The sequence below is a fragment of the Oncorhynchus gorbuscha genome, unplaced genomic scaffold, assembly GCF_021184085.1.
Source record: "Oncorhynchus gorbuscha isolate QuinsamMale2020 ecotype Even-year unplaced genomic scaffold, OgorEven_v1.0 Un_scaffold_767, whole genome shotgun sequence".
NCBI classification, from domain to species: domain Eukaryota; kingdom Metazoa; phylum Chordata; class Actinopteri; order Salmoniformes; family Salmonidae; genus Oncorhynchus; species Oncorhynchus gorbuscha.
The window spans coordinates 264368-280353 of record NW_025745802.1 but is presented as its reverse complement, the minus strand read 5'-3'; the positions used below and the strand labels follow the sequence as shown (position 1 = coordinate 280353).

The 15986-nt window shown below is 41.5% G+C and overlaps 1 protein-coding gene across 1 annotated transcript; it reads left to right on the top strand.

Moving 5' to 3' along the window:
• The first annotated feature begins 886 nt into the window (after positions 1–886).
• Positions 887–15554, top strand: LOC124020200 (NACHT, LRR and PYD domains-containing protein 12-like). Its single transcript, XM_046335530.1, is given in 14 exon segments — positions 887–1033; positions 3233–3324; positions 6054–6170; positions 6255–6339; positions 6472–6700; positions 7073–7800; positions 7802–8841; positions 9132–9305; positions 10809–10982; positions 11386–11559; positions 12632–12805; positions 13205–13378; positions 14384–14430; positions 14936–15554. Coding segments are annotated over 12 exon segments (3636 nt in total). The 5' UTR covers positions 887–1033; positions 3233–3324; positions 6054–6057; the 3' UTR covers positions 15460–15554.
• Positions 15555–15986: the final 432 nt, after the last annotated feature.

The window sequence follows — 15986 nt, the reverse complement described above, 5'->3', positions numbered from 1 at the left end:
CCCTGCTGTTTGCTACATTGGTGTCTGAGACATGCTTTTGTGTGAGCCAGGTAACAATTCCCACCATGTGGGTTAACCCTATTGGTGCAATACGTAGGGTGTTGACCTCCCTGCCTGCTGTTTTCAACTATATTAACAGCACAGGCTGCCAGTAGGGTGTTGACCTCCCTGCCTGCTGTTTTCAACTATATTAACAGCACAGGCTGCCTGTAGGGTGTTGACCTCCCTGCCCACTGTTTTCAACTATATTAACAGCACAGGCTGCCCGACATTCGTTGAACAAAGAGACACAATAATACGAGTGAAAGGATTTTAGGATAATATCAGTAAGTGTTGATTTAGAGTTGTCTTCTGGGTTCAGCCTTCTAGTTGCCTTTATCAACAGGTTGAAATGTAATAAATGACATCACAATGACATGTCCTCAGAGTTGGAAAGATCCTACATCTGTACCCATTATTTAACATGGTGACATGGTGCTGCTAGTGAAAGAAAACATTAAGAGACAGAATACAGGCGGTGGAGTTTGCACAAAGTTTACGTACAACAATATATTGAATTAGGTAGACTGAGCATAGAGCTAAAGGCTGTAACCACGGGGAAGAAACTGTTCAGATTGGGGTCTATAACATCTAATCACAGAGGTTTACAGCAGCTGACAGTTGCAACTTCATTGCTAATAACTCAAACTTCCTTTTTCAGATAAAGACATTATCTCTGTACAGATGTAGATCTGAATTTGATCACCCTGTTGCAGGAAAACTAAAACTTGTAGTGTATTTGATGTTTTAAAAGGCTTCTGAAGTTTGTCATTTCCATTTTCCACTTTAAAATGTTAATTATAATCCACATAATTTTTCTGCTTCAGTAAACTGTCTCAAATTATGATCCTACATCTGTAGCAAAATAACTGTCTTTCATGTGTTCTCCTTTGACCATTTCACATATTTGATTTACTGTTGTTTAGGCTGGTTGAATCAGTTGTCTATGAAAGCTACTTCATCTGTAAGAAAACAGGCGGCTGCACCAGTGACTGTAAGTTATGTGATTTCCTCATATGAAATTAGAAGTATGTTTGTAGCCTACGCAGTTATAAAATGGCTGTTGAAACTGTAACACATATTTCTCAGTACATTAGAAGTCAGATAAATGTGTTGAGACGTAGGAAAGATGGGCAAACTCTCGTTGGTCTTGGCTTTCTACACACTATTATAAGGTTAGTCGATGTCTGACATTAAATAGTCAGAGTAGGTTTGAGTTATGATCACTTATCATGCTGACAAACCTGATGGTCTCTGTGAACTGATCTGAACAGGTTTAGACTGGTCATCTATGATATGTAGGTTATATACAGTACATTCTCTGTCCTGCTACTGGTAGGACTATAACATTATGTGAACTGATCTGAACATGTTTAGACTGGTCATCTATGATATGTAGGCTGTAGCCGAGGTATAGACCTCGATCTGCATATCACTAACAAACTACTATTATACATTATAACCTAGTCTACTTTACATAATATAACATCTACATATCACTAACAAACCACTACTATACATTATAACCTAGTCTACTTTACATAATATAAAATGTGCATATCACTAACAACCCACTACTATACATTATAACCTAGTCTACTTTACATAATATAACATCTACATATCACTAACAACCCACTACTATACATTATAACCTAGTCTACATTACATAATATAACATCTACATATCACTAACAACCCACTACTATACATTATAACCTAGTCTTCTTTACATAATATAAAATATCACTAACAACCCACTACTATACATTATAACCTAGTCTACTTTACATAATATAACATATCACTAACAACCCACTACTATACATTATAACCTAGTCTACTTTACATAATATAACATATCACTAACAACCCACTACTATACATTATAACCTAGTCTACTTTACATAATATAACATCTACATATCACTAACAACCCACTACTATACATTATAACCTAGTCTACTTTACATAATATAACATATCACTAACAACCCACTACTATACATTATAACCTAGTCTACTTTACATAATATAACATCTGCATATCACTAACAACCCACTACTATACATTATAACCTAGTCTACTTTACATAATATAACATATCACTAACAACCCACTACTATACATTATAACCTAGTCTACCTTACATAATATAACACCTCTTTCTTGTTGCAAAAAAACTTTCTGAATGGATCAATGAATTCCCCCTCAGATCAATCATGTCTGTTTTAGCCCTTCTGTCTACATTCTCAGATACATTTAGAAAAGAACAGATTGAAAGACAATAAATAGCCACTTTTAATTAATAAAAATAAGTGTGAGACATGACCTTGTGTTGCTGTACTGTCTATAACTACCTTAACAAACAGTGACTTATTATTATTCTTATTATTGTTGCTGTACTGTCTATAACTACCTTAACAAACAGTGACTTATTATTATTATTATTATTATTGTTGCTGTACTGTCTCTAACTACCTTAACAAACAGTGACTTATTATTATTATTATTATTATTGTTGCTGTACTGTCTATAACTACCTTAACAAACAGTGACTTATTATTATTATTATTATTATTGTTGCTGTACTGTCTATAACTACCTTAACAAACAGTGACTTATTATTATTATTATTATTATTGTTGCTGTACTGTCTAGAACTACCTTAACAAACAGTGACTTATTATTATTATTATTATTATCATTATTATTATTATTATTATTGTTATTATTATTATTATTGTTGTTGTACTGTCTATAACTACCTTAACAAACAGTGACTTATTATTATTATTATTATTATTATTATTATTATTGTTGCTGTACTGTCTAGAACTACCTTAACAAACAGTGACTTATTATTATTATTACAGACAGTTACCATGGAGATGAAATGTCACAACTACGTTTTCATGTGATTGCATTAAATCATCTGATTGTTTCTATGTCTGTTAGTAAATGTTTTATAAGAGATAAATAATAAATTATAACAATTGACATTAAATAATTACTGTGTTTTAACCACAACCAACATGTTGTATCTCTCTTTAGTTGTCACTGTGTTAATCACAACCAACATGCTGGATCTCTGTTTAGTTGTCACTGTGTTAACCACAACCAACATACTGGATCTCTGTTTAGTTGTCACTGTGTTAACCACAACCACCAACATGCTGAATCTCTGTTTAGGGGTCAGTGCTCTAAAATGAGTCTCTCCGGGAAGAGAGAGGAGGGGGGCCCTGCCTCTAAAATTCATCTCCCTGAGGGACCAAAGCTAAGAGGTAAGATGATAATTTTATGAATAATTTATAAAGTTTATTTCCAAAATAAACAGCTATCTTAAGATGAATACACAAACTGTAAATCGTTCTGGATAAGAGCATCTGCTAAATCAGGGGTTCTCAATCCGGGGTCTGTGGAGGTACTGCAGGGGTTCTCAATCCGGGGTCTGTGGAGGTACTGCAGGGGTTCTCAATCCGGGGTCTGTGGACGTACTGCAGGGGTTCTCAATCCGGGGTCTGTGGAGGTACTGCAGGGTTCTCAATCTGGGGTCTGTGGAGGTACTGCACGGTTCTCAATCTGGGGTCTGTGGAGGTACTGCAGGGGTTCTCAATCCGGGGTCTGTGGAGGTACTGCAGGGTTCTCAATCCGGGGTCTGTGGAGGTACTGCAGGGATTCCACGGCACCCTGACTGTACTCTAAATATCTTTGGCATAGTAGGTATCAAGTCCCTTGCCAATAATGTTGCCTACAACGTTGCAACAATGTTCATATTCATTGAACACATATTACACCCTAGATGCCTTCAACTTCCCAGTTTATATTCATGCCCAATTTAGGATTATATTTTAACAATATGATGTTGTGCTCCAAAGGGAGAACTTGAAATAACATGATGTAGATAATTAAATCATCAAAAGAAAAACGTGTTTAGAAAATAAGGATCCTTATAGAGCTTCTATCACTTCCTTAAAATATGAAATCAATAAAAGTTATATATATTTTGGGGTTCAGTGAAGAAGAACCTCTATAGGTCTGATCAACAAAAGGTTAATGTGTTGAGGATGTGAACCCAGCAGCCCTCCAGTGGTCAGATCAATTCCACCTGTTTTTTCCAGCGCCCGGCCCGGGATTCGAACCAGCCACCCTTCGGTCACAGCTCCAACTCCAACCTGAGTTAATCTGCCAAAATGAAGACAAAATGCTTTGCAGACATGGAATCACTTGTTATTCATAATTATTACACATAACTCATTGCCAAAAGCACAAGACAAACTGTTGCATGTAGGTCTATATTATTTATGGGTTGATCACGTAGAAATATAAAAACATTATTTTTAACTACTGCAATGCAATTACATGTGGCGCAGGAACCACTGACTCACTGCATTATTCTATAGTATTATCAAGACACCTGCTGTTAACTCTTAACTACTTAGGACAGCTCACGAGGTGTCCTAAATATCTGCTGACTAGGTGGGTAGGTAATTTAGGTAATGGGTAGGTAACTAGGTAATTTATACCCATAAGTGTAAAATGTCTTTATTCTCAGCACTTATACGACCAATTTTCTACTGAGACACTTTGGCGATATGGACCCAGATCTCAACATAATGTTATAAAAAGACATAGAATGTTTGTTTTACATAATAATAAAAAATGAATATTACTAATGTAACCCACTGTAAAGACCTGGTTTAGTTGATTGTGTTGCACTGCTAATGTCCACGTTCTGGAACTGTCCGCGTCCCCGTACAGAACTGTCCCCGTACAGAACTGTCCACGTCCCTGTACAGAACTGTCCGCGTCCCCGTACAGAACTGTCCGCGTCCCCGTACAGAACTGTCCGCGTCCCGGTACAGAACTGTCCCCGTACAGAACTGTCCCCGTACAGAACTGTCCCCGTACAGAACTGTCCGCGTCCCCGTACAGAACAGTCCGCGTCCACGTACAGAACTGTCCCCGTAGAGAACTGTCCACGTCCCTGTACAGAACTGTCCGCGTCCCCGTACAGAACTGTCCACGTACAGAACTGTCCACGTCCCTGTACAGAACTGTCCGCGTCCCCGTACAGAACTGTCCGCGTCCCCATACAGAACTGTCCGCGTCCCCGTACAGAACTGTCCGCGTCCCCGTACAGAACTGTCCCCGTACAGAACTGTCCCCGTACAGAACTGTCCGCGTCCCCGTATAGAACTGTCCGCGTCCACGTACAGAACTGTCCCCGTACAGAACTGTCCGCATCCCCATACAGAACTGTCCACGTCCCCGTACAGAACTGTCCGCGTCCCCGTACAGAACTGTCCGCGTCCCCGTACAGAACTGTCCGCGTCCCCGTATAGAACTGTCCGCGTCCCCGTACAGAACTGTCCGCGTCCCCGTACAGAACTGTCCCCGTACAGAACTGTCCACGTCCCCTTACAGAACTGTCCGCGTCCCCGTACAGAACTGTCCGCGTCCCCGTACAGAACTGTCCGCGTCCCCGTACAGAACTGTCCGCGTCCCCGTACAGAACTGTCCGCGTCCCCGTACAGAACTGTCCACGTCCCCGTACAGAACTGTCCGCGTTCACGTACAGAACTGTCCCCGTACAGAACTGTCCGCGTCCCCGTACAGAACTGTCCACGTCCCCGTACAGAACTGTCCGTGTCCCCGTACAGAACTGTCCGCGTCCCCGTAGAGAACTGTCCGCGTTCCCATACAGAACTGTCCGCGTCCCCGTACAGAACTGTCCGCGTCCCCAACTGTCCGCGTCCCCGTTCGGTGTGGCGCCAAGCCGGTTACGCGCAGAGTGGACTGAGGTGAATAATGACGGAGTTAGTTTTTTTCTTTACGGTCAGGGACAGTATGAGTGTAGCCAGATCCTTTTCGCTCTCTATCCTCGTTTCAATTTGTGGTTCACATTTCTGAAAATTGATATATAGCTTTTTGGAATGAAACTCTTCTTGTGTTTCCTCATCTGAGCTCCGAGTAGATGAGAGATGTAATATTTGTCTCTGTTGTGTTGAAGCCCGATGAAGCAGGAGAGACCAGCCTCCCCTGTTCCCAGCTGTGTGTCCATGAAGAGTGACCGGTCTATGGAGCTACCTATATTCTTTAGAAAGGGAGACTTTTCTACTGAACAAAGGTAAGGAGAACTAATTCCCTCCGTGTGTGTGTGTGTGTGTGTACTCCCTGGATGAGGAGATGTAATCTCATGTTTTGTCCACAGAAACCAACAGGAGAGATCAGAGTCAGAGATTCTCAGTGGTCAGTCTTCCCAGAGTCATCAAACAGACCTGGCCTCCATATTCATTGTATGTGGTGGTCCTGTTATGTACATTTGTTTTTGTTTACCTCAAGTAAAGTTGATCTGTCAAACATTCATTAATGTGTTGATGAGAAAGCATTTATTCTCTTGCTTAACTTATTTTCTTGATTTATTTCAGTTGCTTGAACAGAATATTATGACATTTGTGAAGAACGAGCTGAAGATGTTCAAGAGGATTCTTAATCCAGATCTCCCAGAAGGCTTTGAGAGTCAGCAGCAGGATAAGGAAGTGGTGGATGCTGAAGATGAGAAGCAGGAGAGCAGTGCCAGAGAGGGGGCTCTGAAGATCACACTGCACATCCTGAGGAAAATGAACCAGAAGGAGCTTGCTGAAACACTGGAGAAATGTAAGAGCTGTCTGCCTATTGATGAATGCTGTTTTCTAACATTTAAAAGATGTAGCTAAAGTACAGCTAAAGTAGCTGTGTAACTAAATGATATTGTAGCAGCCTTAACACAACACCTAGTGACCTCATCAAGTAGCAGCAGGGATGTGTTGTGCTGATTAATTTAGAGAGAGACAACATTAATAATACCATCAATAATACCAATAATAATATAATCAGTCATACCAGTCTGTAACGCATTATAAAAACTTTTACAGATTTAGACAGTCAGTTACGAGAACAAATGATTATATTTTACAACTTTATAACAGTCCTTCAATACTGTAGGCATTAAAACAGATGTAATATTAATATCCTCTGTGTTATTTCTAGATTCAGATGATCTTGCTGTGATTTGCCAACGTGAACTCAAATCTAATCTAAAGAAGAAGTTTCAATGTGTATTTGAGGGGATCGCTAAACAAGGAAACCCAACACTTCTCAATAAGATCTACACAGAGCTCTACATCACAGAGGGTGGAACAGGAGAGGTCAATAATGAACATGAGCTGAGACAGATTGAGACAACAACCAGGAAACAAGCAAGACCAGAGACTGCAATCAAATGTAACGACATCTTCAAACCCTTAACTGGACAAGACAAACCTATCAGAACTGTGCTGACAAAGGGAGTCGCTGGCATTGGAAAAACAGTCTCTGTGCAGAAGTTCATTCTGGACTGGGCTGAAGGAAAAGCAAATCAGGATGTCCAATTTGTATTTTCATTCCCTTTCCGGGAGCTGAATTTGATGAAAGGACAAAACACTTTCATTGAACTTCTTAATCACTTCTCAATGGAAACCAAACAATCAAGAATCTCCAACTACAACAAGTACAAAGTTCTGTTCATCTTTGATGGTCTGGATGAGTGCCGACTGCCCCTAGACTTCCAGAAGAACAAGATCTGTTGTGACGTCACAGAGTCAACCTCAGTGGATGTTCTGCTGACAAATCTCATCAGGGGAAATCTGCTTCCCTCTGCTCTCCTCTGGATAACTACCCGACCTACAGCAGCCATTAAGATCCCTTCAGGGTGTGTTGACCAGGTGACAGAGGTACGAGGGGTTCAATGACCTGCAGAAGGAGGAGTACTTCAGGAAGAGATTCAGTGATGAGGACCTGGCCAGCAGAATCATCTCACACATAAAGACATCAAGGAGTCTCCACATCATGTGCCACATTCCAGTCTTCTGTTGGATTTCTGCAACAGTCCTTGAACACATGCTGAAACATAAGAGAGAAGAGATGCCCAAGACTCTGACTGAGATGTACACACACCTTGTGGAGTTTCATACCAAACAGAAGAATGAAAAGTATCTTGGCAATGAAGAGACAGGTCCACACTGGAATAAAGAGAGCATTCTGTCACTGGGAAAACTGGCTTTTCAACAACTTGTGAATGGCAATCTGATTTTCTATGAAGAAGACCTGAAAGAGGCTGGCATTGATGTCAATGAAGCCTCAGTGTACTCAGGATTGTGCACACAGCTCTTTAAAGAGGAATGTGGGCTGGACCAGGACAAGGTGTACTGCTTCGTACATCTGAGTATTCAGGAGTTTCTTGCTGCTGTATATGTGTTCCTCTCATTCATCAACAACAATGAGAATCTAATGGACAAACTGCAAACAAAAGACGAGCCTGAAGTTGCTTTCTACAACAGTGCTGTGGATAAAGCCTTACAAAGTGAGACAGGAAACCTGGACCTTTTCCTCCGCTTCCTTCTGGGCCTCTCATTGGAGTCCAATCAGAAACACTTACGAGGTCTACTGACAAAGACAAGAAGCAGCTCACAGAGCCATGAAGAAACAGTCGAGTACATCAAGGAGAAGATCGCGGAGGATCTCTCTCCAGAGAGGAGCATCAATCTGTTCCACTGTCTGAATGAACTGAATGACCATTCTCTAGTGGAGGAGATCCAAAGCTTCCTGAGCTCAGGAAGTCACTCAGAACCCTACCTGTCACCTGCACAGTGGTCAGCTCTGGTCTTTGTGTTGCTGACTTCAGAAAAGGAGCTGGATGTGTTTGACCTGAAGAAATACTCCAGATCAGAGGAAGGTCTTCTGAGGCTGCTGCCAGTGGTCAAAGCCTCCAGAGCTGTTCTGTGAGTTAATAAAATGACATTTAAGAACTAATCATCAGGAAGTATTCAGATTAGAGAAAAATATGTATTATAACATGTATAATATATTATATTGATAAACGAAAAACATATTGAATAAATTCATTGATGTTCACATTAGTATAACAATATGACCATACAATTCTAGGAGACGGAAGATGAATCTATATGTTGTTTGAGAGAATAAACCAAATGCATCTGCTATTGTCCTTCTACACTACTGGTGTTAAATGAACAGTGTGTTTGTGAAGTCATGATGATCTCTTTGTCAGGCTGTCAGGCTGTGGAGTCACAGAGGAAGGCTGTGCTTCTCTGGTCTCAGCTCTGAAGTCAAACCCCTCACACCTGAGAGAGCTGGATCTGAGTAACAATGACCTGAAGGATTCAGGAGTGAAGCTGCTCTCTGCTGGACTGGGGAATCCCCACTGTAAACTGGAGACTCTGAGGTCAGTATTATCAGATATGAAAGCACTTTATGTATGTAGTTCTCCCATTTGAAAAGTCGTAATTATTCGGGTATATTCACTTATAGTGTATTAAAGTAGTCATACGTTTAGTATTTGGTCCCATATTCCAAGCCTGCAGTGATTACATCAAGCTTGTGATTCTACTAACTTGTTGAATTAATTTGCACTTGGTTGTGTTTTAGATGTTTTCCTAATAGAAACTGAATGGTGAATAATGTCCTTCATTTTGGAGTCACTTCACTTGTATTGTCAGTAAGAATAGAAGATGTTTCTGAACACTTCTACATGCATGTGGATGCTACCATGATTATGAATAATAATGAATGAGTCTTGAATGATGATGAATGAGAAAGTTACAGAGGCACAAAGATCAGACCCCCTCTGTTATTGGTAATGGTGAGAGGTTAGCATGTTTTGTTGTAGTCTCTGTTATTGGTAATGGTGAGGTTATGGTTAGTATGTTTTGTTGTAGCCTCTGTAAGAATTGCACACATGTAATGGGATGAGAGGTTATTAGTATGTTTTGGTTAGTGTTTTGTTGTAGCCTCTGTTATTGGTAATGGTGAGAGGTTAGCATGTTTTGTTGTTGCCTCTGTTATTGGTAATGGTGAGAGGTTAGCATGTTTTGTTGTAGCCTCTGTTATTGGTAATGGTGAGAGGTTAGCATGTTTTGTTGTAGCCTCTGTTTTTGGTAATGGTGAGAGGTTAGCATGTTTTGTTGTAGTCTCTGTTATTGGTAATGGTGAGAGGTTAGTATGTTTTGTTGTAGCCTCTGTTATTGGTAATGGTGAGAGGTTAGCATGTTTTGTTGTAGCCTCTGTTATTGGTAATGGTGAGATGTTAGCATGTTTTGTTGAAGTCTCTGTTATTGGTAATGGTGAGAGGTTAGTATGTTTTGTTGTAGCCTCTGTTTTTGGTAATGGTGAGAGGTTAGCATGTTTTGTTGAAGTCTCTGTTATTGGTAATGGTGAGAGGTTAGTATGTTTTGTTGTAGCCTCTGTTATTGGTAATGGTGAGAGGTTAGCATGTTTTGTTGTAGCCTCTGTTATTGGTAATGGTGAGATGTTAGCATGTTTTGTTTTAGCCTCTGTTATTGGTAATGGTGAGAGGTTAGCATGTTTTGTTAGAGCCTCTGTAACATTCTAACTCAATATTATCATGATTCATTCAATATCTTTTTTAATCATGGCATCCTCAGGATGAATCTAGTCGTGTTTAGAGACATGTTATCTACTCACTTATGAAGAACATTTCTCCAGTCATCATCCAGTATTCAGTTAATAATAGACAAAACAAAACAAACTATGAATGCATTAATGTCACCTCATATGAAACATTTGATTTCCAAACCATTAATTTCTGAATAGATATGGCAGGTTTCAGGACACTGATATATCTGAATATGTTGAAAAAAAATGACTGCCACTATTTTCACCACCAAAGAATATCAGTGTGGTTTTAATATGATTTGACTCTTTGCAGGCTGTCAGGCTGTGGAGTCACAGAGGAAGGCTGTGCTTCTCTGGTCTCAGCTCTGAGGTCAAACCCCTCACACCTGAGAGAGCTGGACCTGAGCTACAATCACCCAGGAGACTCAGGAGTCAGACTGCTCTCTGCTGGACTGGAGGATCCACACTGCAGACTGGAGAAACTCAAGTATGTAGAGGGTTTATGTCAATGTTCATATCAGACATGTTGGACTTATCAGGCTAGTTAAGACAAACATTCTGACCACCACTTGGACAAAGTTATATGCTGACTGTGTGTGTCCAGTGTGTTTGGCCATCCTTTCACACAATGGACACACTCACTGAACACACACTGGACACACACACTGGGCACACATAGGACACCAACAGGACACACACACACTGGACACAATATGTTGCTCATTACCTTCCACAGCAATAATCATTTCACCACAGGGGTGTTGTGGTTAAGTAACTAAATATTCTGTTAATTTTCACATATCAATCACAATTAAAGCTTAATTGTCCTTCTACATTCTACTTTTTAAATTAACAGATTATTTGTGAAGTCATGATGATCTCTTTGTCAGGCTGTCAGGCTGTGGAGTCACAGAGGAAGGCTGTGCTTCTCTGGTCTCAGCTCTGAGGTCAAACCCCTCACACCTGAGAGAGCTGGACCTGAGCTACAATCACCCAGGAGACTCAGGAGTCAGACTGCTCTCTGCTGGACTGGAGGATCCACACTGCAGACTGGAGAAACTCAAGTATGTAGAGGGTTTATGTCAATGTTCATATCAGACATGTTGGACTTATCAGGCTAGTTAAGACAAACATTCTGACCACCACTTGGACAAAGTTATATGCTGACTGTGTGTGTCCAGTGTGTTTGGCCATCCTTTCACACAATGGACACACTCACTGAACACACACTGGACACACACACTGGGCACACATAGGACACCAACAGGACACACACACACTGGACACAATATGTTGCTCATTACCTTCCACAGCAATAATCATTTCACCACAGGGGTGTTGTGGTTAAGTAACTAAATATTCTGTTAATTTTCACATATCAATCACAATTAAAGCTTAATTGTCCTTCTACATTCTACTTTTTAAATTAACAGATTATTTGTGAAGTCATGATGATCTCTTTGTCAGGCTGTCAGGCTGTGGAGTCACAGAGGAAGGCTGTGCTTCTCTGGTCTCAGCTCTGAGGTCAAACCCCTCACACCTGAGAGAGCTGGATCTGAGTAACAATGACCTGAAGGATTCAGGAGTGAAGCTGCTCTCTGCCCTACTGGAGGATCCCCACTGTAAACTGGAGACTCTGAGGTCAGTATTCCTGTAGTTGGTCAACAAGTGATAACTGTTCACCAGATCCACATGTGTTTACCAGATACACATAGTCCACACCATATGTGTTTGGACAGTGAGGTTTATAGTTTTAAATGTGGTGCTCTACATTATAGTTTTAAATTTGATTGTGTTTTAGATAATATTTTAGAAACTAAATGGTGTATATATTAGTACATAGAATGTCACCTTTTATTTGAGAGGATTCATGTTTTATCATTTAGAAAAAATGTGACACGTATTAAAATATCCTCAAATAAAAGGTGACATTATATACTGTCACCTCATGTGAAACATTTGATCTGAAATCCAAAATGTTGGAGTATAGAGACACATTTAAAATGTTACCTTCACTGTCTAAATTGATATGGTGTGGACTGTATACTCAATACAATCTAAATCTGATTCCTCACTGTCTAAATAGATATGGTGTGGACTGTATACTCAATACAATCTAAATCTGACTCGTTGCAGGCTGTCAGGCTGTCTAGTCACAGAGGAAGGCTGTGCTTCTCTGGTCTCAGCTCTGGAGTCAAACCCCTCACACCTGAGAGAGCTGGATCTGAGTAACAATGACCTGAAGGATTCAGGAGTGAAGCTGCTCTCTGCTGGACTGGGGAATCCCCACTGTAAACTGGAGACGCTGAGGTCAGTATTATCAGATATGAAAGCACTTTATGTACGTAGCACTTTATGTACTCTGAGGTCAGTATTCCTGTAGTTGGTCAACAAGTGATAACTGTTCACCAGATCCACATGTGTTTACCAGACACACATAGTCCACACCATATGTGTTTGGACAGTGAAGCTTACAGTTTAAATGTGGTGCTCTGCTCCAGCATTTTGGATTTGAGATATAATGTTTCATATTAGGAGACAGTACAACATTTGACATTTTATTTAAAGGTATTTATATATATATATTTTACCTTTTACAAATGAAAGCACATTATGGACATAGTTCTCCATTTGAAGAAGTCTTAAAAAAATATACTGCCACTATTTAAACCACCAAACAATATTATAGAATGATTTGACTCTTTGCAGGCTGTCAGACTGTCTGGTCACAGAGGAAGGATGTGCTTATCTGGTCTCAGCTCTGAGGTCAAACCCCTCACACCTGAGAGAGCTGGACCTGAGCTACAATCACCCAGGAGACTCAGGAGTCAGACTGCTCTCTGCTGGACTGGAGGATCCACACTGCAGACTGGAGAAACTCAAGTATGTAGAGGGTTTATGTCATTGTTCATATCAGACATTGTTGACTTATCAGGCTAGTTAAAACAAACATTCTGACCACCACTTGGACACAGTTATATCCTGATAACAAAGTTGAGTGTAAACTCTCACTCACTCTGGACACAGACACACAGGACACACACACACAGGACACACACACACACACAGAGGACACAGGACTTATACACACACTGGACTCACGCACACACACAGGACACACACACTGGACACACACACACACAGGTCACACATACACTGGACACACACACACGCTGGACTCACACACACAGACACACACAAGCACTGGACACACACTGGACACACTGGACACACACACTCTGGACACACACACTCTGGACACACACACTCTGGACACACACACACTGGACACACACTGGACACACACACACTGGACACACACTGGACACACACACACACACACACACTGGACACACACACACTGGACACACACACTGGACACACACACACACTGGACACACACAGACACACACTGGACACACACACACACACAGGACAAACATTCGCTTGATATATACGTGTGTGTGTGTGTGTGTGTGTGTGTGTGTGTGTGTGTGTGTGTGTGTGTGTGTGTGTGTGTGTGTGTGTGTGTGTGTGTGTGTGTGTGTGTGTGTGTGTGTGTGTGTGTGTGTGTGTGTGTGCGTGCGTGTCCAGTTTGTCCTGTGTGTGTGTGTGTGTGTGTGTGTGTGTGTGTGTGTGTGTGTGTGTGTGTGTGTGTGTGTGTGTGTGTGTGTGTGTGTGTGTGCGTGTGCAGTTTGTCCTGTGTGTGTGTGTGTGTGTGTGTGTGTGTGTGTGTGTGTGTGTGTGTGTGTGTGTGTGTGTGTGTGTGTGTGTGTGTGTGTGTGTGTGTGTGTGTGTGTGTGTGTGTGTGTGTGTGTGCGTGTCCAGTTTCTCCTGTGTTCAGGTGTGTCACTCAATGACTGTCTGTTCTTCTGCTTACTGCTACAGTGTGGAACATGGTGGAGAGAACAGAATGAAACCTGGACTTAGAAAATGTGAGTGTTGACTGCTGTGAAGAATATGACTAAGAATAAGTCTTAATTCAAGTTCAGTCAAAGTCAAAGACCACCATCATTACTGACTTGGTCATATTAAATATCAGCTGTAGTTCTACAGAAGCAAAAATCAGGGACACCAAAGTTTACAAAGAGTTGATTTGACTGTGTGTGTGTGTGTGTGTGTGTGTGTGTGTGTGTGTGTGTGTGTGTGTGTGTGTGTGTGTGTGTGTGTGTGTGTGTGTGTGTGTGTGTGTGTGTGTGTGTGTGTGTGTGTGTGTGTGTGTGTGTGTGTGTGTGTGTGTGTGTGTGTAATTAATGGGAATAAGTGTGTTTTATATTACCATACAGTATAACATATGATCATTCAACAAGTCTCAAGTTACCTTAACTTCTCCTTTTGATACCTAGAAACATCTACATTAAATGAATTAGTGAAAAGTGAGTTAACATTCTAATGTGAATGATGATGATTTCTAATATTGTGTCTGGTTTCATCCATCAGATGTCTGTGATCTCACACTGGACCTAAACACAGTAAACAGACTCCTCTCTCTGTCTGAGGAGAACAGAAAGGTGACATGGAGGACAGAGGAGCAGCCGTATCCTGATCACCCAGAGAGATTTGAGGACTGTGGACAGGTGCTGTGTAGAGAGGGTCTGACTGGGCGCTGTTACTGGGAGGTAGAGTGGAGTGGAGGGGCTGTTATAGGAGTGACATATAAAGGAATCAGCAGGAGAGGAAGGGTTAAGAACTGTTGTCTTGGATATAATGACAAGTCCTGGAGTCTGTTCTGCTCTCACAACAGTTACATTGCCTGGCACAATGATAATTCCACTACCATAGACGTCCCCTCCTCCAGACCCCACAGAGTAGGAGTGTATCTGGACTGGCCAGCCGGCACTCTGTCCTTCTATAGAGCCTCCTCTGACACACTGACCCACCTGATCACATTCACCTCCACATTCAGTGATCCTCTCTATCCAGGGTTTGGGGTTTGGGGTGATGGTGACTCAGTGTCCCTATAAACCATGTTAACACACACACACACACACATTGTTTAGGGTTCGGTGGGATGTCGACTCAGTGACACACACACACACACACACACACACACACACACACACACACACACACACACACACACACACACACACACACACACACACACACACACACACACACACACACACACACACACGCTGGACACACACACACACACACACACACACACACACACACACACACACACACACACACACACACACACACACACACACACACACACACACACACACACACACTGGGCAAAGACACACTCACACTGGACTCACACTAGACACACACACAATGGACACACACACACTGGACACACACTAGACACACACACAATGGACACACACACACTGGACACACACACACTGGACACGCACTAGACACACACACACTGGACACACACTAGACACACACACAATGGACACACACTAGACACACACACACTGGACACACACACAATGGACACACACTAGACACACACACACTGGACACACACTAG